Genomic DNA, 25,179 nt, shown 5'->3' with positions numbered 1-25,179 from the left:
ACAGATAACACACATAATAAAATAAATGCAGTGGGAATGCTGCTAGGTGTTTCGACTCCTTTATACAGGCTATAGTTATCTCATTCAGATAAGTTTACTGTTAATCGAAGGGTGTTCTTCCTCTTTTTTAAAGCTTTGACTCTGTCCGACCACTAAGCATAATGTAAACATAAAAAAAAATGTATTAGAATTAGCCCCAAGTTAATCCTTTTTGTGCAGAAAAACATTTTCATTGTATGCTGAATTGTAGATTTTTCTAATAGCAGTGTTTGACTTTTTGTACAAATGAAAAAATAATACGCCAAATTGAAACTACGAGTTTCACCCAGTAAACCCTTAATTATTCATTCGAATACGGTATAAAACATTAAAATTATTATCAACTTTATTATTAAGAAATCATTTCTACTCCGCTGCTTTCGGCTGAAGAAAAAGAAAAAAATACATTTTGTCTACGTTCAAAGAATTACACTTAAAAAACGGACTCAGTTCAACTGGTTTTGGTTTTGAATTTTAAGTGTTCGATTAAGAGAAAAACATTTGCGAGCATTTAAGCTGTAACGGTTAAAGCAGCCTGCTATGGGAAATTGTTCAATATTCTAAAATGAAAACACTTATTTTCAATCGAATTTATTACTTCAATCAAATTCCATGTTTTACGAATAATGTATCAGGCTGGCTAATGACAAAACATAGAAGCATGATCTTATTTTTTTTCGGCAAAAACGTGTCGTGCTGTTATTCAGAATGGCGCCAGTTCGAATCCATGCCAATAAATATCTCTTTTATGTTTCTTTTTTTATCCGTCAGATGCTCACATGGGCAGGACTGTATTTGCCACAACCTGTTTTTTCACATGCAAAATTATTGCTTTTTCCCGAGTCACTCAGCCACACTTTTAATGATATTTATGTTTACATTGAAAACACTTTTTTCGGTTCTTCTTCATAATGTTCTTTCTTTGAAATTTTTAAAGAGCGAAATGCCTTATGAAACAATTCGAAGCACAGTGCGGAGTTCCGCACGGGTCGACTAGTATCTTACTGTTATTCCAGGGATTAAATATCTTACTTTTGCTCTGAGGCGACGATATGTGCCTACATCGTAAAACCAATCCATTTATGAACGTTTCATCTTTAGCTACTTCAGTAGCGTTAAAATTTATAAGTATTTTAAAACACCACGTTCGCCTGTAGTATATAGAATGCTGCAAAAGGGCCAAGTGTGTCTCAACATCTGCTTCGAAGCCTACTACACCCAAACCTGTTTTTATGCGGTCTTTTTTTATACATTTTTTTGTGTGCGGTACATTAAAATTTCAATCAGATTGGAATTCAATTGAAAAAATTATTTTTAAAATGAGTGCGAGGTAGTATCTTCAAATGACGACAGATGCACCCCGATGGGAAGTCACTGTGACCTCCCAAAAATTTCCTTATTCGGGAAATTTTATCCGAGTACTCGGCAAAAATTATCATTTGGTTCATTTTAATTTCGTTTAAAGATTACGATTTTTTAAGTTTTTGGGTAATTTTCTATGTGATACTTTTTTTATGCGGTCCCTATCCACCGCATACAAAAATATTTTTTAACTGTGTTGCGAAAACAACTTTTTAAAGCTACTCGTGAAATTTCAATTATTTTTTTTCAAGCGATTTTTTTATGCGGTCCTTATCCACCATATAAAAACAGGTTTGGGTATATTTCCTATCTTGCCGGTTGAAAACCGTTTGATAAAGAAAAATATAAACGCTAAATTTGGCTTCCTTCCAAATTCTAATGTTCTTTTTTATGGTGCACGAGGTAAAACTCAAAGAAAAATTCTTAGTTCAAGGGTTAAAAACTCTATTTTTTCCGCCGTATCTTAGACGTGCTGCTGCTGCAAATAACTGTTTGCCACCCAACCAGTTAATTTATCCATTAGCGATGCAAATATACATTGCTGGCCTCTGGGGAAGGGCCCTACAAACTTGGTAGCAGGGGACCCAACACTTATAGTTCTGAGCCTGATCCAAATTAGAAAAATAAATAAATAAATAACCCTTAAAAATGCCCATAACCAGTCATTCAGCCTAATTACTATTATTATAATAAACAGCTTGCTTTTAGTGTAATGAAACAGTTCTTGATCTGATCTTCATTCAAATAAACTCGAGTTTTATTTTTTGAAGATGGTTAAGCGCACCAGTACTCAACGTTTTAAGAACCTTACAGTTGAAATTATAATTTTCAACAATACAAGAGCAAAAACAGGGTAAAGCCTTAGGCTATACTTTTTCTGATAAGGCTCCCCCCTCCTTTATTTTTAAGAAATAGAATTTTTGTTTAATAAACTAGGTTATTTTTAGCGCTAGAAAATGCTCCAGAAATTTGCCCTCGAAATTCTGTGATCCGTCATGCACATGAACGACCCCTTTAAACACAACTGGATCCTAACAGATCTTTACTTTTTCATTAAAGCATTACAATTTTACATTCCTTTAAAATTAAAGCCATGAAAGTTGGCAATAGGATGAAAAACAAACGAACAGTTGCCATGTAACGAAAGTGTTTATAGTTAACTGAAAAATAAGCGGAATGACTAACTAGAAAGATGAGAACACTGCTTAAAATTAAACGATTTATGACGAATTCAAGAAAAATTACTCACTCATTGGCTGATAATTGACGATAAGTAAGTGAACGGGGTAATGCGTCATAATTGATTTTAAATTAGATATACATGTATAGGGGAAACTAGGGTGGTTTGACTCACCAACTCTTTTATATATTTAAGCATTTATTTAACTGATGAGTATCATAAGGTAGCATGATCTCAAGTAGAATCAACAGTTTTCCACCCATTTCGAAGTAGAATTCCTCACTGATTTTAAATTTGATCTAAACATTTAAGAAATATTGTGAAAAATATTTAGCTTTTTAATTATATTTTCGCGTAGATTTTGTTTGCAACAGCTTTTACCTTTAAAGACGAAAGTGCCCATATTTTGAGTTCGAGTGACTGTATCGATTGAAGCATCTTGGCACAAATCGGGAGCGTCACTGGTATCTGGTGGAGGTCCAGAAGGCTCCTCTACTTCTTCTTCTGGGGTTGCAAGTTGATCTCCTGTTCCTAAAAGTAAGGAATGCGTGTGAAATTAGTTATGTGTAACAGTGGTACTTAAACAGAGTTATTAATTCGTTCTTGAGATAGTAAAGCCCTGGCCGGGTTTGAATCTTAGTTTTGTAGAACCCAATACCTTCCCTCCCTCAGAGCAGAGTCAAGGAATTATTGAAGTAGTATTCATTTGCACTGAACTTTTTTAAGTCTATGACATTAGTTTCACACAATGAAACGTTTTCTCGTTTAGTAAAAGATGTTGAACAGTTCGAGCTCTGTATCGTAGCTTGAATTCCCATCTAATATCTCTTGAAGTTTGTTTTTGGGAGCAAGCTTGTCTTATCATCACTAGTTTCACACACACAGAAACAGATTTCCTACCCTTTCGTCTCTGTCGACCTTATTTGCCGGAATTTATGAGGAAGCTCTGAATGACCGATCTCTCTATCTAATCAAATTTGTTGCAGTTAGACGTACTATACGTCGTGAAATGTTTCAAGCAACCGCTTTCCTTTCCTTAAATTGTTTCATCTTTTTACGTAGCGGGATGACTGTAAAAATAGAAAGTGACTTCCCCTAATCGCTTGATAAACATTGATATCGTTATGTAGCGCAGTTTGCAGAACAAAAAACATGCAAATTTTGCCTTTAAGAACACACAAATCTAATTGTCCTTATAATTTTGTCCACGTCACACAGATGTCTAACATCAAACGTCCTTCTACGAATAAGAACTTACTTTGTATCTCCAACAAAAGTTATAAAAAAAGTTGCATTTACTGTTAGTTACTACCCATAAAATTTGCATAACTTTTCGAAAAAATGCAGCGAAGATGTGGTGATTTTTCCTTTGATCCTTACAATTTTGACCACCACTGTAACATATAACGAAATGGAGGAACATTGGTTCAGTTGGTTTAGACCCTGGTCCTAATAATGCGTAAGTCGTGAATTCGGATCTACATGTGCTGCAAGGTATCGTTTTAACGGCGTATTTTCTTCGGCAGAACTCTGATCCAAATCGTCATGAATACACTATATAGACTTACAGCGGGATTCTGAGGTACAGTTCTGTTGTAGTTTAAAATTAGGAAACGAGACCTTAATTTTAACATGGTAAATCGCAGTATAACGTTCTGAAAATATTTCAACGAAATAGATACATCGATTTCAATTTATTTTGTTGCTTTTTAAGTATTGGTTCTGGTTTAGTGTGTAATATTTCAAGTTAGAGGCCCATTATCTCAGTTGGTAAGATCGTCCTGCCAATAATGCGAGGGTCATGGGATCTATCCTTCCATGGGCCAAAATATGTTCCTTTTGAATGATTAATTTTCCTCAGCTGAATTCTAATCCAAATTTCCATGAATACAGGGTGCGTTATGAAAGTAATGCTCATGTGTTTTTTATGACGTGATTGTTCATCGCAGTGGACTTCAACTGATGGGAAAAAGTAGTGGCGGGCTTGCCCTTTGGTGACTGAGCTCAGATCGTTCCTATCAGCCAGAGTTTCAGGAAATCGTTCTGTGCGAAACCTGTTTTTGCACTTCGTAACACGGAATTGAATGTTCTCTGCAGTCTAGAGACTCCAAAATACTTTTCTTTAAACTCTTTCTTCAAGTGGGGACACAAAAATTCACAGGGTGCCAGATCGGGACATTTAGGGGTGGCTTGGGAACCACAGTGGTCTTGTTCTTCACTACAGTTTTGGTTTTTCCCGTTAACATATTTCACACGAGCTTCACACAGATGTTCCGGATTTGCAAATCTTCGGTTACTATCCCATGTGCCGCAAATGTTGAAATGTTCATAGTGCCAGGGGTTAATCGGATGCTTAAACGACGGCGCAGTTTTAAAATGTCGCGCACACGTTTCACGATATCGTCAGTCCGTTGTTGGGCATTGAGAACGGAGCTCATCGTCGACGCCTTCCCGGTCCTCTTTGAAGTACTTGTGCCATTTCCCGACTGAGGTTTTTGATCAATAGTCATCTTTGAAGGTCTGTTGAAGCATTTGTCCCGTTTCCGTAACATTATTTTCGATCAGGATGCAATTTTTGCAAAGCGTATCGTCGTTTGAGTGATGCCGAAACATATGACCTCGTGTTACAAAGTGCAAAAACAGCTTTCGTGCGAACCGATTTCCTGAACCTCTGGTTGGTGGAAGCGAACTGAGCTCAGTCGTCATCAATCGCAGACTCCCTTCTACTGTTTCCTATCAAATGAATCACGCTACGATGAACTGTGACGTCAAAAAAAAAAAAAAAAAAAAAAAAAAAAAAAAAAAAAAAAAACCGCAAATTACTTTCATAACACACCTTGTGCATGATCTTAACTCATTGGGAAAATCGTAGCATCATATATATAATTTCTGAAATGTGTTTTTGTGTGAACGCCATCTTCCTTAATACTTCATCAAACTTAAAAAGTAAGACATCATTTTAAAGATTTTTTCGCCGCTATCAGTGGAAAATAAACAAGTCACATTTTTCTAGCTATTTGAAAAATTACTTTAAAAGCCAGATTTTGAATTTTCTTCTATTCTTAGCGAATGCTTGGGGGAGGGGGCAGCTCTCATTTTGATATTTATTTCTAAACTTTTCATAATTTTAAAAAGCAAGTACTGCACAATATTTTCTGCATTCCTAATTTTCGCCCAGTATTTTTTATACAACATTTTTTAAAAACAAGATTTATAGTTCTATCTTCGCTGTTTGACTGCTACCTTTTAAATCAATATTTTTTTGCAATCAGATAGTTTTTCTTTTTATTTGATTTACCTTGGTCAAATGTTACATCCAATACACATCAAACATAATCAATTTCTTTGAGTAAAGATGTCCCAATGATTGAATAGTCTTTTCACTGTGCCATGGATTGTTTTCAGATTTTCAAAAAAAATTATCTCTTTAAATTTTTAAAAAATGTCTTCAGTTGTTCACATGTGACCCTATATGTGATCAAGCCAAGGGAACATATGAAAACAATTCAAAAATGCAGGACAAGCATATTTGAATGGAAAACTATTTAATATGAAACATATACGTATATACCAAATGCACTAAAGGATTTGTAACCTACATTATGTCAGATTATTGTATAGATAGTGTGTCATTAAATATTTTATCCGAGCTATATAACTCTGCTCATTGTGAAATTTTAAAACTTTTGTATTATGTTCTGATCACTGGATAGGCAAGAAAAAAACTGATAAGACTACATAATATAAATAATATTTTGTTGTGTGAAGATTATTCCTATATTGCGTTTAAGCTTCATACAGAATATGATAATGAATTTTAAAATTATTTTGAACTTCAATTTTTAATTAAATCAAAATATTTTGTATTTTTATTTAACGGAAGTATTATTATACCATTAAACTCTTGTCCAACTATTAAGGGAAAAAAAGTAAATAAATAAAAATATAAAATAATAATAAAAATAAATAATTGAAATAATAATAACAATCAACAATACATTTACAAAGTGATTGTGGAAAAATAATCATTATAAATATTTACACATTTTTTTCAACACCTACAGTACCCTAAACTAATATTAATGTTACGGAGAGACGGAGAGGATATGGGAACTGTTCACATCATTGCGAAGAGTTAAAATGGAGGGAGTGAAGACTTTCATGGATGAAGCCCAGACCCCAAGTCATGTGATAGATTTTAAAGCAAAGCAGTGGAAGAAATCAGGTTTTTTCGCTTGTTTCACACAAAACATGCCAACTATTCGTCGTTGTTGAGTCACGTGACTTGGGGTCCTAGGGTCAGCTTTTGCTAAGCCATTGGACTTGCTCCCTCCATTTTAATTCCTTCTCTAAGGTTCACATGTGCTCCTAGATGCTGTGTTCACAAGTGCTCCATCATTTACTTTAGAACTTACTTGCAGAAATAAAGAATTCTTAATCAAATAAAAAAAAGAAACACTCATAAATTTGCTTGAATGTTCATATGACGGTTTGCAATAATTTAGCTTATTGGTTAGCTTAAAATATGCTCGTACGTAAAGAAGACAGTGGTAAAATTACATCAGCATCTGTTGAAACAAAGAAGCTGTTACTACAGGAACATAAACTGGCTCCTTGCTCTGAAAGTTTGTCCAAGAAGCAGGGCTAGTACTGCCATTACTTGAGAATTTTTCAAGATTTTTTGCTTGACGTTATCCTTGTAAAACATACCATGTTTACATGAGCCCCGTGCTCACATGTGCCCTCCTTTTCCCTACAGTATTTTTTTTTTCTTCCGAAAATAGCGAAAACTTCGCTTTTCTACTTCAGAGCTGATGGTCATTAAAGGGTTAGTTGCAGATTAACATCGAGAATATGGAAATAAATATATCCATCATCCAATCTAGAAAAATAGTCGTTTACTTGAAAAATGAAGGTCACTTACTTAACTCATCAATCTCTATTGAAAAATGCAGTTATTACTCGTATTTTAGTATAGTAATTAACGAGAATTTAATCATGCAGTTTACCGTATAGAGCCTGTATGCCTTTAGTGTCATCCTCAGTTAGCTCGAGAGCTGGTCGATAGCCAGTGTAGTAGGGTGACATTAGAGCTCGTTTTTCGTCAGAATGCGAGAGACCCAACGAATGGCCGAATTCATGTGCAGCCACTTGAAATAAATTGGATCCTGAAAAAAAAAAGAAATTGAAAAGAAATAAAATAGTTTTAATTTTTGCTTGGTCATAACATTGAAAATAAAAAGGCTTAATTACTCTTAAACCAGTTATTGAAGTAATGTTGGATGAATTTGTCGCCAACTTAGCGACAAATTTGGCGATTTTTTTTTTTTTAAATTTGGTTTCAATTTGGCCACTGTTGGTGATATTTAGAGAGTAAACAATTGAATCACATTAAAATTGCCAATAATGGGGAAATGACATTAAATTGGAATAAAAGGAAGTCACGTGATTCACACATCAGCTCGTTTTTTTACTGTCAGAGGCTCACATAGGCAGATTGTATTTGCTACAACCCGTTTTTTCACTTGCACAATTACTGCTTTTTCACGAGTCACTCAGTCACACTTTTAATGATATTTATGCTTGCATTGAAAATACGTACAACCAAAAAGTGAGCGATGATTACATTATCACAACGTTGTATTTAACGATGTTTTGTTGCTGATGTCTTCAATTTACATGCCTTCTTGTGCGGTTACTTTTTTTCCGTTAACTAAAATCCGTTTACTGTTTTCAATTCTTCTTCATAATGTTCTTTCTTTGAAATTTTTAAAGAATGAAATGCCACATGAAACGATTCGAAGCAGAGTGCGGAGTTCGGCTTGTGGTAATTTTTTAATGAAAATGATAAAATTCGAATAATAGGATGAAAAATTCCGTATGTTAGTTTAAATTAGAAAATATTATGTGGCATAGAGTGCCCATCTGTGGTGTAAACATGATTGCTTGGCAAAAAGGTTTTCCGACCCCATAGAGTGTGCTTAGCTCTATATGATTTCTTTGAATTAGTAGACTTTTTTCATTTCTTACATTGTTACGAACACTAACAGTTGGAAAAGTTCGACGTTTGCGATAGACTGATTTTCTAAGCAGAATGGATAAATTTCTTTTCTGGAAAGTATGAGCTGCAATGAAATGAAATGAAAGGTAAAGTGTAATTTCCAATCAGTTTTGATGAGTGGTTTTTTATCGTAAAGATAACTATCGTAACTTGTTTTGCAAAATACTAAAATAAAAAACTGCAAAACTGCCAATTTAAGTAAAAGTTTTAATTGAGGAGAGCCAAGTATTACAAGGTAAAAAAAAAAAAAGTCAATTTTTAACGTAACAAATTAACAAAACATAATAATAACAAGAGTAGATCTTTACCTAAATGTAAGTGGTTTCAAAGTGGCCGCTTTTTACAGCGATTCAGAGACTGAAACGTTAATATAAATTTTGTACTATGGGCCACAAGTCTTTTACGTTTAAACTCTGTCACAAAAATTATATGCACCCAGAAGAAAACGAGCTATTTTCTCAAAACTTAACATTTATGTGATCTATAAGGGGATAAGCAAATAATTACAAATTCAGAACAGAAGATCGTTTTTTAAGAAGTTGCAGCTATACAAGCCAAAACACGACGTGGCATGACTGAAACAGGTCACCTATGAATCCTACGGAAGATCATACAATAATCTTTGCAGTTGGGCAGCTAATTAACCAGTTTTCTGGGATAGTTGCAACTGCCTTCCGAGCATGATCCAAACGGGTTCTCTTGGTGAGAGATTGGTGATCTCGAAAGGAGCCATAGGAGCACTTTATTTCCTTAGACATTGTTAGCAGAATCGCGCTATATGTTTTTGATCGTTGTCTTGCTGATAAATGGCACTTGAGCGATTTGATAGCATAGGCAGTACAGCCGGCGTTAAAATGTAGTTCATGAAACTGCGAGCCATCATAGAAGAACGACGAGAGTGACCAATAAATCGTTCCCCACACGGCCACACCTTGTACAATCACCGTATGCCGCCTCGATGACATTTACTGTATCAGACCACTGGCTTGGCTGCCTCCACACAATTGTAAGTAGATCATAAGCGTTGAAACAGAATTGGGATTCATTTTTGAAGGTCACACCAATCCTGCCAGTCACAACTCAACTTGTGATAGGCATCATAATAGACGCCGGCTCGCGATACCAGAGTCTTTCAGTCCTCTCCTAATGGTTTTTCTTGGCATCACTAGATGTCTGGAAGGTGTTAAGTTGCGTCGAATAGATGAGAGCGATGTTGTTGGTACGGAAGTGGCAGCTCTTATGATTGCGCGATCCTAGCACTCATTTGTGTTCCTGGAACGCCCTAACTCTCATCAACGGTGGACTACACTTTGCATGATCCTTTGTCACCAATACCGAGCTACCACCATATTGCTCTGACGAATATGCCTCTACAACTAACATGCTTCTCTGAAACTCACTGTAGTCCCTTTCTCGAAGTCAAACAAAGGACCGTGTGGCCACCAACAACCTCTCAAAGGTCGTTATAATCACAATCGTGTCATACAAGTCGGCAGTTTTGTTTGAATAAAACTACGACACGAGCAATCACGCTTTCAATCTTTCGTAGCTGTGCATAGCGCGCCTACCCTTGCCTCACTGGCGACAAAATTTAATTCATTTACATGTCTCTTACCAGACTACATTACTGCGGAGTTTCTTCGTTGTAGCTCCTTTTCTTCCGGGTTCAAATATTTTTTTTTTTGTGACAGTGTATATCCCATTCTTGGAGCTTTTAAAGAGCCCAAACTTTTGTGTGGTATAGGGCAGGATCTGGATTTCAAATACACCATATACTGCATGGGATTGAATGTCCACTCTACAGATGACATCATGTCCCAATGAGATGCAAGATGACAAAATTCATCTTGCTTCAATCATGCCGTGTTGGTCTATGTGAGCTGGTGCGGAGACTCTTTGAAACGTCCAGTTTACGTTGCCGAGATGCTTTTCGGCACACAGAAGTACAATAGCTTCTAAAATGTAACGCTGCTGAACTTCTTGATTCACTTTAACCCCATCATCCGCAAAAACCAAAAGTGTTTTGCCACTTGCACCACAGATCAAACTTGACTTTTTATTTTAGTGGTAATCAAGTTCTCAAAGTGCTTGGAATGTCTGCAGATCCAATCATATCCGTTTTCTAGTAATGAGCGGGGTGGGGGGGGGGGGAGAAAGGACACCTGCTGGCCCGGGGATTTTAAAATGAGGGGTGAAATATGTGTAGCGATGTAGGTGTAAATAAAATGTGGAGAGGGTAGGGGGCTCGTAAAAGTCATTTGTGACGGGCCCCAAAATTTCTGTGCAGGCTACTGGTTATGAGTAGGTCGGACGTAAAGAGCTTCTCCTTGAAAAGAAATCTCTCCCAGCGCTGACTTGCGGCCTTTCACAGACGTTTTCGGCTCTTTTGTAGCCGCACGAGTTTTATTTCTTCAGTGAAAGGCTGTACTTTGTGGGACTTGTACAGCTTTAGTCCGAGCTCCATTTTTTCATTAGTCGCTCTGATCGATATCATATTCTCACATCATGTGTGACCTTTCTCATGAAAGCGCACGGTCTTCGTTGAACTCTCTTCTTGACAGACTTACGATTATTGGAAGGATAAACTACGTTTATGTCTCCTTCCCTAACGTCGACCATCATTTCCAAACTCGTGGAAACAGTAGATTGCAACTACTGCTGTTTGCCGAGCACATTAAGCAAACGAACTATCGTTTTCCTTGCTTAAAAAAACAGCAGATCTTTGGAAGATGTTTGATCAGCAGAAAAAGCAAATATTTTCAATCAGTGTAAAAAGTCAAACAGTACATAAACTGGGAGATATATTCCAAAATAATTTCTGGTTAAAGTGGTAGAGGAAAAAGGAAAAAAAAAAAAAAAAGCACTCACGCAGTAAAAAGAAACTAGGGGCTCCGCCACCTGCTCGTTTGGCTCGCTAGCCCCTGTTCCCCACCGGCGCACAGTGGGGCGAAAACGCCAAAAATCGCTTATAAATGTTTTTTTCCTATACTAAACCAATTGAGAATTAATAAATTTGCACAGGCCTACCTCTCATGTAATCAGAACTGGAATTTTAGAGCCCTTCGTCCAATACAAAACTGAAGGGAGCCTTTAGAAAGTTGAAGAACCACGAGTGCAATAATTTACAAAAATTGCTTTTAAGCAGTCTATAAATTTATTTTCTTATTAAAGGCGAATATATTTAATTTCTCTCGTGTGCAACGATAGTAATAGCACGGAAAAAATGAGTAATCGAATTCTCCAACCGAAAATCGGCTTTGATCAGTACCGAAAACTTGGGAATTCAAGGTTATGTTTTTCAAAACACTCTACAAAAAATGTCCTCTTATGTCCTCTTAGAAATTAATATTAGTCATAAATGGTCTGTAGAAAGACCCTGAAAAGGAATTAGCTGCGTAAACCTGCGAACTTTGGACCCAGAGCCCAAACAAATCGAGAAAACTCCGTTATAACATGCTTGTGTAAACAAACAAGCGAGAGAGGTTTAAAAACATTTTAAAGCACTTTTTGGCGTTTTCACCCCACTGTGCGACGGTGGCTCAATGCCGCCTGCGGCGGGTGACAATTGATAATTTTAATGCGTTTACTCCTGGATGTCCACCCCTTTATCTACAGCACAGGGCGGAATGACTTCCCCTGAGTGTCTTGTATCCAACGGTGCCAATATAGACAAGGTAGACCATGACAGTTCAGAGGAGATAGTGTTACTGACACACAGATGCGCATATGTTTTAATAATATAGACTGGTTAACTTCTATTCGATGATGTAAAAATTGCCCGATTTTTTTTTTTTTTGGTCACACCCCGTAAAGACTATAGTAGCAACTTGATTTTGTTTTAATACAAAGTTTATTCTTTGCAAGCTTGTAGAGCTTGATTATTCATTGACCGATTTCATGTTTTACGAATAACTAATTATTGGCAGAATCAAGCCAAATGAATTCGCTCCATCGTCTTGTTCTTTTGAACTATAAATCATTCGATACGATACATGTAATGTCTGCTTGTAGAGAACGTATGACTCACGGATGAACTTTCCGTCCGGCTAACGGCCATATTCACCAGCCGATTTCAGTCTCAATCTGTGCCGTCTACCAAAATTTTCTATCAATCAGAACGCTTCTTTCGGTGGTTCGAGTGATTGACTCAGATTAAAATCTGCTGGCGAATACGACTGTTGATCATTCAATAAACTGTATTGATTCATTATCTGTTTGCTGGCTCACTTTGCAAACAGCTCACTGGCGACAATAGTAGATTAAGTTTGGAAAAGAAAAACGTAATAATTATTAATTTAAATTCGAAAGGCCGTAGTCGGCTTTCTATGTTAAATCTGCCCTTGCGACTTTTTCGGCTCGCACTTGGGGGATCATTTTGGTGTCGAATAAAAATAATTTAGCCAAATTTTCAGCTCTTTATCTCAACCGACCTTCGAGTTTTTCAAAGAAACCTGTTTTTTCGATTTTAATTTTTTTCAAAGTAAAATTCAAAATTAATGAATGATAATTTTTTAGCTTATTCATAGGAATAAAATACACGAAAAATTATTATAGTCATAATTTTTTAATGAAAAGCCGATTTTTGGAGAGACAGAAATAAAATTTAAATATTTTTTTTCAATGCCTTTCTGAAAAGTATCACTCACTAAATTTTATATGAAAATGTCGTTTATACTCCTCTACACTCAGGAATTTTTTCGAGTTTTTTGAAGTGGTAGAACAATACGAAAAAAAAGTGTAATTTTTTTTCATCATTTTGCGTTTAAACAAATTTAAATATTTTTGATTGCCAAAAAAATTTATTTGTACTAAGTCAGTAAAAAACCGTCTGCTAAGTGAAAAAAATAAAAATAAAACTTTGAAAATACTATTTTACCAGAAAAAAAAAACACCATAAAAAGTAAGACAAATCCTTCATGAAGTTATTAGGAATGTAAAAAAAAATGATTAAAGAGTTTTTAAATAAATATTATTCAATGCTAAATTGCACATAGAGACGATTATATAATTTGTCCACGCTATTTTGAATAATTTTTCCGTCTGGGTCCAATAAAGACAAAAATTTCAAATATTAAGGTAACTTTTTTTACACCATTTAACGTATATTTTTTAAATAACTGACATTAAATATAAATTTCAACAATTTATGATGATTTTTTAAGTTAGGTTTGTCTTCAACACTGTCTTCATTTACAAAGACATTGACTTTTTCATCAATGAACCAACGACTCAATATTTCAGCAGGTTTTACTATTTTCGCCAAACATCGAGCATGAGGCAGAAAATATATGATCGCAGCAACGTGGGAGCAATGACAGTGCGCCTACCATTAGCACAGTCACAACAATATCTTGTAATCCCAGTGATGTCATTCTTATCTGACTGATAATCAAGAAAGCAACGATAAGTTTTTGACTTAATGTGTCGCGATCTCACTTCAAATTTTATAATATTAGGTGTGATTTCGACATAATGGAGCCATCATCTTCATTCATCATCTCAGCTAAGTATGATATAGCTTGAGACATTTGATTTTGACATATATTTTCTGTCTCATGCTCGATATTTGGCAAAAATACGTAGTAAAGCCTGCTGAAATATTGAGTCGTCTGTTCATTGATGAAAATGTCACTGTCTTTGTGAATGAAGACAGTGACAAAGACTAACCTTACCTAAAAAATCATCATAAAGAGTTGAAAATTATTATATTATCTAACGCAGGGTAGCCAACCTTGGAGAAATAGTTAGAGGAGCATTAGTGGTGATTTTGAGGAGCGTTTTGAAGTTTTGCGGAGCAGCTCGGTATTTTGCATAAATTCAATAAAAAATTTTAAACCACTTATCTAAAATTGTTTTTGAACTTTGATAATCATTTTAAGCAATAGCATAAAAATAATAAAAAAAAACAGCTTCAAACACTTTGTCATGCTTGAAAACGCACTGCCGGGGAATGCGGAGCAAAATATTTTTTTGCGGAGCTGCGGAGTTTCGCTATTTTTGTGAAGCAACTCCGCAAAATGCGGAGCAGTTGGCAACCCTGCTAATGTCAATTATTAAAAAAAATATGTTAAATGGTGTAAAAAAGGTACTTTAATATTCAAAGTTTTTCTCTTTATTGGATGCAGATTGAAAAATTATTTAAAATAGCGTGGACAAATTATATGATCGTCTTTATGAACAATTTAGCATTTTTTACATTCCTAATAACTTCATGAAGGATATGTCTTAGTTTTTTATTGTGTTTTTTCTCTGGTAAGATAGCATTTTCGAAGTTTTTTTTTTTTAATTTTCTTTTTCACTTAGCAGACGATTTTTTACAGACTTTGTTCAAATGAATTTTTTTGGCAATCAAAAATATTTAAATTTCTTTAAACGCAAAATGGTGAAAAAAAAAATCACTTTTTATTTTTTTTTCGTATTGTTTCACCACTTCAAAAATTCGAAAAAAATCTTGAGTGTAGAAGAGTATAAACGGCATTTTCTGACAAAATTTGGTGAGTGACACTTTTCAGAAAAGCATTGAAAAAAAAAAAAATATTTAAATTTTATTTCTGTCGGCAAAAATCGGCTTTTAGTTTAAAAATTATGACTATAATAATTTTTCACGTATTTTATTCCTAAGAATAAGGAATAAAATTACCATTCATTAATTTTGAATTTTGCTGTGAAAAAAAATTAAAATCGAAAAAAACAGGGTTTTTTTTCGAAAAACTCGAAAGTTGGTTGAGATGAAGAGCTGAAAATTTGGCTAAATTATTTTTATTCGACACCAAAATGATCCCCCAAGTGGGAGCTGAAAAAGCCGCAAGGGCAGATTTAACATAGAAACCCGGCTACGGCCTTTAGTGCTCTTTCTTTTCACAAAACTCTCACAAAGATCGATTCCCTGAAACTATGTACTATTAATTTAGACTACCAAAACCAACCAGTAGACATAACATCATTCAGGGTTTATGTGCATATTAGTATTTGAGAGCACATCGGTAAAAATAGCATATTACGTGAAACCTTAATTTTCTCCATTGCTGACTTTTTGAGATATAACACTTTTGCCGTCAGCGAACGAAATGCATCATGGCCATTAAGAACTGAGAAGGAATAAAAGATGGAGAGAGGGAAACTTTCAAATCTTGAAGCAAGGATCTCAAGTCACGTGATCCATTTTTAAAGTAAAATATATAGAAGAAATCAGGTTTCTATCATTCGTTTCACGTAGAACGCGCCTCTCATTCGTCGTAGTTGAACCATGGGATTTGAGATCTTTCCCTCAGTGTTTCCTGAGCCAATGATTTGACTTGCCAGTATATTTAATGCTTTGAAATCATGACTGATAAAATAGCATTTTCAAACTAAATCACTGCATGAACCACCGCATGCGAAATGGTTTACATTTAGCCAGTATGTAGATGGAAAAAACGTTTGCTGTGTTTTTCCACCAGAAAGTATGTTGAATTTTGCTGAATATCAGTAAAAACTTGCAGAGTGTACTCCAACTGTATTCGGATTAATTCGGACTGGATTTGCTACAATCAGAGTGAAGGGAAAGGTTAACAAATTTCTTTTATACAAAATTCTCTGTATTGCTCTCTAAGAAAATATTTAGAAAATAGTAATAAACTCCTAAATTAAAGACATTTCAACGTTTTCTGTTAACAGAACAAACATTTTTGTACTACTTCACAAATCCGTTACCTGTTCTCTCATCTATAGTCCATTTTTCTTCGTCATCAAAATGAGCGTCACCACCAAACTGAGGGAAAAATGCGTGCGCCAAAGTTCTGCCGGGGCCATCGAAGGGGTCTCCGTCGCCATGTTCCCTTTTCTCCCAACGTATTTCGATATTCACTCTCCCTCTTTTTCTTTCCTCAAAAGATAAATCCGTTACATCACTCCATAACTGAGAAAAGAAAATCGTTAGGAAGAATTCCATTAGTGTATGATTTGGTATTAGCACACTCAGCAATTTAATTTTAACAATTTAATTTAATTGAAGGACTACGGGGAAGAACGATCAAAGTCTAAAAAACTCTGGTTAACCTATGGGAACACGTAGATTATTACAGACAGTATTCAAGAGAAATATTATTCAGGCAAGAATCATCATAGTGAGTGAGTTTTAACAGGGAAGAATGAGGCTAACTTGGAAATGATTCGAGATTTCCAAGTTCAAAAACGTAATGAGGGAAATTTGAGCATGGTAGACTATGATCATTCTTCCCCGTGGCCCTTCAATTATGTTTTGGTTTTGTTTGATCAAACGTTGAAACTGATTAGATATTTTGTGAGTTTGAAATTCAAACTGTGAATTTAATTGTAAGTCGATGGAACTTGTTTGAGCGAGTGGATCTTGTTTTTTTTTCTTGTAGATGAAACTTTTGAAACTTTTAATATTTTATTGGCTTAGCAATATACTTTCCTAATACCAAACGATTAACTAGATTTTATTAGAATGTTAAAAAAAGGGAGGGGGATGAACTTACTCATTGCGATGATCTGTCTCTGGTCTTTCTCTATAGTATATCTTAGCCTTAACTAGATTAGATTCCAGTAAATTGATGTGGAATGTGCTCCTTTAACTAAAACGGAATTTTTACAAGTAACTCTACTCAAGTGTGAATCACCGATTGGAATAAAACTATTTGTAGGAGTAAACCATCCTTCGCAATATTACCCCGTCACGGTGAATGACCCTAAAACTTAAATCTATTGCAAGAAGGTCATGTTATATATAAATTGAAAGCTCTAGTTTTTTGCTTTGCGATATTTTTTAAACTTTCATACATTCATTTGTAAGAACACACTTTTCATTTTTTTCTGACATTTTGCGTTTTTTTTTACTGGCTTATATTTCAAACAATTTTCAAAATAGAAATCTAAAAATTGGCAGGATTACTTAGCTTGTAATATGTGTTCTTCATGCCAAATTTTATTGAAATCGAAAATGGTGAGGTCAAGAAGGTCATTTTTCTTACCTGAAATTGCTTATAGGCAACTAGTGGTGCGACGGGGTAAGGTTGCGAGGGATGGTTTATCTCTATAAATAGTATTTTCAGAATAACCATGAAACACGTCAACTTTAGTTTGTTTATTATTTTCAATCAGTATTTGAATTTTTGAAATTAAAATTTAAAATAAAAAAGAATGTATCATATCCTCTATTTCCCAATTATCCAATATTTAGGGGTGATTTTCACTCCGTTAAAGGTGTTTGTTGCAGATTAAAAAAAAAAAAAAATCACTGATTTAGTATTTTAAAGTGTTCCATCGATGTGCGAAGTTTTATTCTAATCGGTGATTCACACTTGGGTAACGTTACCTAGTTGTTAGTTATGAACATTTTAAATATTATGACACCTTTTCATCGTTTCTGTTTCCTTGTATCTTCACGGCAAAACCCTTACTATTGACCTCTCCAGAAGCAACGAGCTTAAGTGTTTCAATATTGGAATAAAATATGAAATAACATTTTGATGGGTTTCGAAATACTAATTTAAAAAAATGTATAAATATTCTGAAAAAATAGTAAGCACTGTACAAAGCAGTGGTAGGCAACCAGTCGATCACGATCGACCGGTCGATCTCGAGTCCGTTTTCAGTCAATCCTTACAACATTCTGGAACTTTTTTTTTTCAGAGTACCATTAAAAAACAATATTTTCTACTATTATTTTCGAATCGTGTGGCTGTTGAAGTGGGTAGAGATTCAAAATTAACGAGGTCTTTAATTATAATCTAATTGCATGTAAGAACAAGTTCGATTAAAAATCAACGTTTCTATGCGGTTACAAAAACTCTCTGGGAAATATGGAATAAACACCCCTGCATTTAGGGTAAAGATTTCTATTCATCGAGGGAAAAATTATAAAATGTCTTATAAAGCTTGTTAACTATGCGTTATTAAAACTACAAAATGTACCTTTTCGAGCAATTGGCGCAATCAATTATCTGGGGAGGGGGGGGCGGCGACGCTTTTGCTACAATTGGCGAATGATTCCAGCTTTTAATATAGTAAATTGAAAATATTTTGAAATATGCATGGTATACAACAGACAACTTCTAACAAATATTTAAACCACGTGACTTCCTTATCATTTTCCCTATATGAACAACGAAATAGAGCCTGTTTCAATTCAAGACAGGCCCGTTTTTTTTCGATTGCTTCCAGGGAGGGATAAAGGGCGTGAACTCAATAAAATGTTATCAAAAACTACAAAACCACTCCCACTAATATGTAATAACATTAGGTTTTTGAAGTAAGGGGGTCATTGACCCCCTTCACCTTAAACTAAACTTCTAACCTCTTAAAGGAAGGACCTGGTTAAAAGGGTGGTCTTATGATGTTGATGTGATTAAAAATTCGAAGCATTGCAGCTTATTAGGTATGTAGCTACTTTGTAAATTATCACTCGTATTTAAGGAGTTTTAAGTAAAGTTCTCCAAATTCAGGCCTCTTGCCAGAGCAGAAAAAATTAACTCACATGCTCGAAACTTTATCAGCAGTTTGTGTTAGGAAGTTAAAAAATTACCGCACCAACGCATAAAGTTCAGCGGAATTTTAAATATTTGTAATTTTTCTTTCTCTTTTTTTTAAAATGTTTTTCTAAAAATCTCAAAAATTAAAGTTTCTTGCCAGTGCAGAAGACACGGACTCAGAGTCACGAAATTTTGCACAGTAGTGTTAAGGAGTCACAAATGTTCCGCACTTAGGCTCTGCAGAATTCCGTTTTTTCGGCCCACCCTCAAGCAGAAGCTTCATCGAGCAATGTGAACGTAATTCTTTAAAAAAATTCTTTTCAATTTTTTGCCAGGACTAAAAAAAGTGCGTCCCATCTTTTACATAAGCCAGAAGAAAGTATTTCCTCTCTCCTATAAAATTATCATAATGTGACTTACGTACTTCTATCTGTCAGGTACAGAAATATGAAATGGAAAATTTACTTACTTTAAATGCTCTTGAAATTTCTTTGTCTATCTTTTGCCTGTCCTTTAAATTTGTTGGGTAGTTGTGGATTCGATACGTCAGGTGATTAACTCTCCATTTGCTGCCTGAAATGAAAACAAACATTTTAAGCCGATTTAAGAAGTGAAAAGAAAAACTGTAAATGTTAAAAAAAAAAAAAAAACGTAACGAGTCGTTGAATTTTGAATTATGACTTTTTGCTTACAAACAGTCACAATTTTAAAGAAAGAAACTTTAAAATTTTAAATTTTTTTAATTGTGAATAACGTCACTGAGTTGTCCAGTTACAGTGTTACTAGAAATGAATGACATCTCCGAAACGTCATTGGTACATAGAATGAATGTCGTCTCCCGACGTAGTTCAAGCGGTTGTAATTTTTGTATATATATATCGAAAACTACAAGTGATTTATGAGAATGTGAAAGGGGGTTGAATACACGAGAAAAATATATTTGTTGAATGGTGATTATGAGCCATTAGTTGTTATTGCAGCAGAATACAGTTATTTTTCTATTTAATTAGCTTTTATTATGCGACTTCGATTACTGAGTAAAGTTTTCTTAACGTTTTTATGCCTCAGGATCCAGAATGCTTATTTTCCCCTTAATACCATGGAACGTACGGAAGCAATTTCGAATGCTGGTTGCATATTAATCCGTTAATTTTTTTCGAGTCCTGTGCGAAAACTATTTGATGAATCTTTTCTTCTAGCTAAATATGTAACAAAATACAAGATGAATGAAAAATGATCAAATAAGATTTGTGCTACTATATGATTTAAAGGGAAAAACCATCAATCTCAACACTAGAAAAATGATGCAATGGAGCACTCCAAGACCATCATTTTTCCAGTTTTGAGATTGATGAATTACAGTTGGTTCTCTGTTTAATGATGCTCTATTTAACGACTTTCTCTACTTAAAGACTACTTTTCATGGTTCAAGAATCTCTACTGTAGTTTTAGAAAAATTCTATTTAAGGACGCATTCTACTTAAGGGCGATTTTTTGGGGTGCCTTGAAAGTCGTTAAATAGAGAACTAACGTTAGTTACCCTTACTCGTTCTTGTCTTGTTTTTTTCTTTCATTTTTCTAAAGGGGAATAAATGAAAAGTATTTCACAATTTTTAAGGGGGTCCGGGACACATTTTGAAATTTTTTTTCATTATATACTTTAAGAGTTTTGAAATTTTTTGCACTGATTCACCATTTATTTAATAAGCAAAATCATAACATAAATATGAAAAAAAAATTATTATTTAAATTTAATTAGTTTTTTTTAAAAAAAATGGGATTGCTTTAACTTGCTATAACTCAAAATATTCTTGATCAATTTTCAATTTTTTTTAAATAAATTACGCACAAATATCTAATCTTTAATTTTTATTTGGCGATTTAAAAAATATTAATTCAATAAAAAATAAAAAATAATTGAAGAAAAATTTCGAAAAATTCAAAGATACTTTTTAAAAAAAAATCATAATATTTGCAGTAAACGTTTTTTTCAAATTCGCCGAATAAAAATGAAAGTAAACTGTTTGAAAAAGATATGTTCCAAGTTTCATTACCTTATCTTTATCGATTCCTGACTTATAAGAGTTTAAATGCAAGAAATCGGGAAAAATTGCATCATGGAGAAAAACGCGTTCAAAGTTTTAAAGTTAAGTACACATTAGTTAGGTGCATGCAACAAAAATAATTATATCTTTCGTTCTATTTAAGATAGAAACAAGATTCAAAACGTCCTTTTAAGCAGAAAAAAACTGAGTAATTGCTCACATTATAAAAAAATTGCAAAATTTGACGATTTTTTTTTTGTCCCGGACCCCCTTAAAGCAGTTTTATAAAAATATTTCAATGAGCTTCAAGAGGGTAAGTTCTTGGGAATTGAGGTGGAGTGGTTCTAATTGAATTTGTTAAAACATAATTTTTCACCCAATTAGAATCCCATATCCCAAATAATGAAAGTTTAAAGTTATAAAGTTTTGTCAGGTTTTATTTAGTTAGTATATTTTTTCTTAAAGAAATTAATTTCATGACTATTTTACAGACAAAATTTAGCAAACATCATTTTGTATTGAAATTTTATAGTGTAAGCTGAAGAACTGGTTTCAGTAGCACAAAATTTTCAGTTTTAAAATAAACGATATTAAAATGCTTATGCTTTTCTCAAAGGTATTTTAATTATTTTATAATGAACATAATAAAGTCAAATTTGACGCAAGGCTTTTCCACAATTTTCCAAACTAAAAGTGATGATCGGTTTTGTTTTGAATTTATGCCTCAGATATTTTCAACAATCCATACAAATTAAGTAATTATTTAAAAAATATATGGAGAAAATAAATTATATGTTAATTGAACAATGAAAGGTAAATAGCACAAAATTAAAAAAAAAAATGATTTCTGAAAAAGAAGCAAACTTGAAAATTGCGTCATTCGTTTTATTAAACATATCGTACTAAGATTTGTGAGTAATCATTATCAAACCAGCAGCGTCCAAAGTGTGCAGTGCTTTAATGCTAGCCTTGCATCATAACGGAAATCAACATAAAGTTCTCAGGATATAACTCATCAACGTCAGCTTCCTGTTCAACACTTTTAAGCTCGAAGAAAAGAAAAGGAGCAGAAATAGAACATTCTGTTTGAGGTTAAAGCAAAAGCAAACCGTTGAGAATTATTGAAATGTTTAACATGATATTAGTTCTTCTGCGCTGCTATCAATTATAAATATTTTCTTTCCTTTCTTTCAAATCTTTAAGAAGGAAGCATCCATTTTTTGTGGTCTGACAAACAATACTTAGGCTTATAGAGTAAAGTATGGTAGTTTTGAGTCATTCCTGAAAGGGAAAGAATTGATACTGGTAATGGAATATTACATTATCGTTCTGCAACCATTGAAAGCCTAACCACAATATCAATAAATAATAAACCAACCAAAACTTAAAAAAAATAATAATAAAATAAATTATAAATCCATAAATTAGTGACAAGTACGTACACGCAGACATGGTATCATTTTTAAAGTAATCGCGATTACGTATTTTCAATCAACCTTAAACAATTACTGTTTTGCATGACCGTAATCTTATTTCTTAAAATGGCTTTAATCACAACAAAAATTGTTCACGTTTGATGTAATTAAAAACACAATTAGTCAATGTGTAATTGTAACTTCATCCTGTAATCAGGATTACAACTCCAACAAAGATGTGTACACACAACTGTTGGTGTACACAAAATAGGGAGTGAAAAGACAGAAAATCATCGGATTGTTATTCAGAGTTCTGAATTCACTCTTTATCTCTGCTTTAACACTAAAACAATCTTTTTAAAAATGTACACAACGACAACATTGCAAGACCCAAGAATCACTTCGAGCTGTTGTAGACAAAAGAGGCTCCTATAAATTTAGTGAGGACTGGAATTATCTGCTTGGGGGTAAATTAGTTGCATAGTCTGCCGTGATGATGTTGTTAACCTCTTATTATAATCATCAAAGGTCATTTGAAACAGTGTATTGTAATCAGGTATAACATTTTAAACATGAAGTTATACACACGCCTTCAACCAAAAAGGTGATCAGAAACTAACAGCTGATTCTGATAGATTCTTGGACGTTGATTTCAAGAAAAATAATCAAAATATTTCTTCACGTACAAAAAAAAAAAAAAAAAAAAAAAAAAAAAAAAAAAAAAAAAAAAAAAAAACTTTCACCGAGGGGAGAAAAAAAAAAAAAAAAACCCCGAACCAAACCGGGTAATTAAAACAATGCATGCGGACACGCTATGTCATCCTGAAAATGCGGGCATATCCACACAAATGTGGACGTATTTACCCCTAGAAATGACGTCAGCGGCATGTTAGCAGCATTGCTGAAATATTGACAGGTCAAATGTCTCATTGTCGCATATGTCCAGTGTTTCGAAAACGCTTCCTGCGTCCTATTTCCAAAATACGCTTTATAGAAGCCGGGACGGAAAATTTTGATATTGCACCAGAACAATCTAGGCTTTCTTTGAAACTTAATTTCTTCTTGAAACAAAAGCATGCGTGTTTTCTTTCAGTGTCTTGATTCAAAAAAAAAAAAAAAAAAAATTTGAATTTTTGGCATCTTGAATTCAAATTATGTTTTTCGCAATCGTGTGCGTGTATGAACGCGCGTGTGTGTTTGTGTAGGCGCATGTGTGTGTGTATGTATGCATGTGTGTGCGTGTTGTGTATGTATGCATGTGTGTGCGTGTTGTGTATGCAGTCCTGTGTGTGTACGCGCGCGTGTGTGTATTAGCGTTCGTGTGTGTGTGTGTATGTAAGGCATATGTGTATGTGTCTGTGTGCAGGCAGGGAGTGTGTGTATGCGTGTGTGTAGGAGTGTGTGTTTGTGTCTATGCGCAGGCATGAGTGTGTGTATGTGTGTGTAGGATATGGACGCAACCTGGAGACGGTTTTCGCAAGAGGAGCAGCGTCGTGAGGCCGGTCGACGCGACGGCGGTGCTGGCAGGGGGTGCTGGTGGGAAAATAAAATGATAGGAATTCAAAACCCTCAACTAAGAGCAATAAGATATCGTGATTGCTCAAAAATAAATAAATAAATAAATAAATAAATAAATAAATAAAATAAAATAAAAACACATTTTGATTGCTTTACCTTGCAAGGCGTATCGTTTCCTGCGGCGAGCATATTCGGAATTTCCTATTATATCTTTGACTCCACATCTAGGAGTGTTCATCATGGCAATGGTTTCATTATCTAGTTCTCCTAAAAATAGAAATTGCTTTATTAAAAATTGGAAATGTGAGCGAATAAATATATAAATAAACATTTGAACACTCTTATATGTCATGCTTGTATAATACAGGGAACCCCGATTATCCGACATCCTCCAGACTAGAAAGATGTCGGAAATGGAAATCGTCAGATAATCGAGGAGACATTTCCAATTAAAATTTTTAAGTGCACAAACATTCAACTATGAACGAAATGACTAAAAATAACTAGCAACTGTGGTCAAGTTAAAAGAAAAACATTGTTATTTTTTTTCTGTCATAAATAACGGTACAATCGTGAAAAAAATCAGCCATACATTTTTGTTTGTCTTAGTTGTGGTTTCCAGCAACCCGATTTTGAATTCTTTGTTACAATAGTTATGGAAAGGTTTGTGAAAAAAGTATTTGCTCCATTTTCAAAGTTTTAAAAAGGTCTGCAATAGAGCTGGAAACACCAATCCGCTTTCTTCTTTATTTTATTTCAATAGCTCCCCGTGTATGCTCCCCACTCCTGATCACAGTTATATTGGAGAAGTCATAAAAATTAAAAAAAAATTAAAATTAAAAAAAATAATGTGATTTGGAGTTTTAAGCATTGATGCAGACCTTTGGAAACTTTAGCTACCCCTTTTTCTGCAGCAAACCCTTCAATTGCGGTTTGATATTAAATTTGCGTCCAAAGAGGGAGATTTTTTTACTTTGGTATTTTTTGCGTCAGAGATGGGTACCGTATAACCGAACTGCCGGATAATCGGAGTTCTACTGTATTTTAAAATTTGCGTTACATGCATTTGTCTTCATTAACTTTTGTG

General features: G+C 34.2%; 1 protein-coding gene across 2 annotated transcripts in view; it reads right to left on the bottom strand.

Moving 5' to 3' along the window:
- The window catches only part of LOC129219355 (matrix metalloproteinase-16-like), a 118,837-nt gene that overhangs the window by 25,420 nt on the left and 68,238 nt on the right, over positions 1-25,179 (bottom strand). For both annotated transcript variants that reach the window (XM_054853725.1, XM_054853726.1), the window contains exons 3-7: positions 24,249-24,359; positions 19,584-19,687; positions 16,335-16,539; positions 7,591-7,749; positions 2,963-3,112 (exon numbers count right to left, since the gene is read on the bottom strand). In XM_054853725.1, coding sequence (XP_054709700.1) covers positions 2,963-3,112; positions 7,591-7,749; positions 16,335-16,539; positions 19,584-19,687; positions 24,249-24,359 — 729 coding nt within the window. The remainder of the gene's footprint in view (positions 1-2,962; positions 3,113-7,590; positions 7,750-16,334; positions 16,540-19,583; positions 19,688-24,248; positions 24,360-25,179) is intronic.

Source organism: Uloborus diversus, chromosome 3, assembly GCF_026930045.1.
Source record: "Uloborus diversus isolate 005 chromosome 3, Udiv.v.3.1, whole genome shotgun sequence".
Classification (NCBI taxonomy): Eukaryota; Metazoa; Arthropoda; class Arachnida; order Araneae; family Uloboridae; genus Uloborus; species Uloborus diversus.
This window is presented reverse-complemented; position numbering and strand designations above follow the sequence as displayed.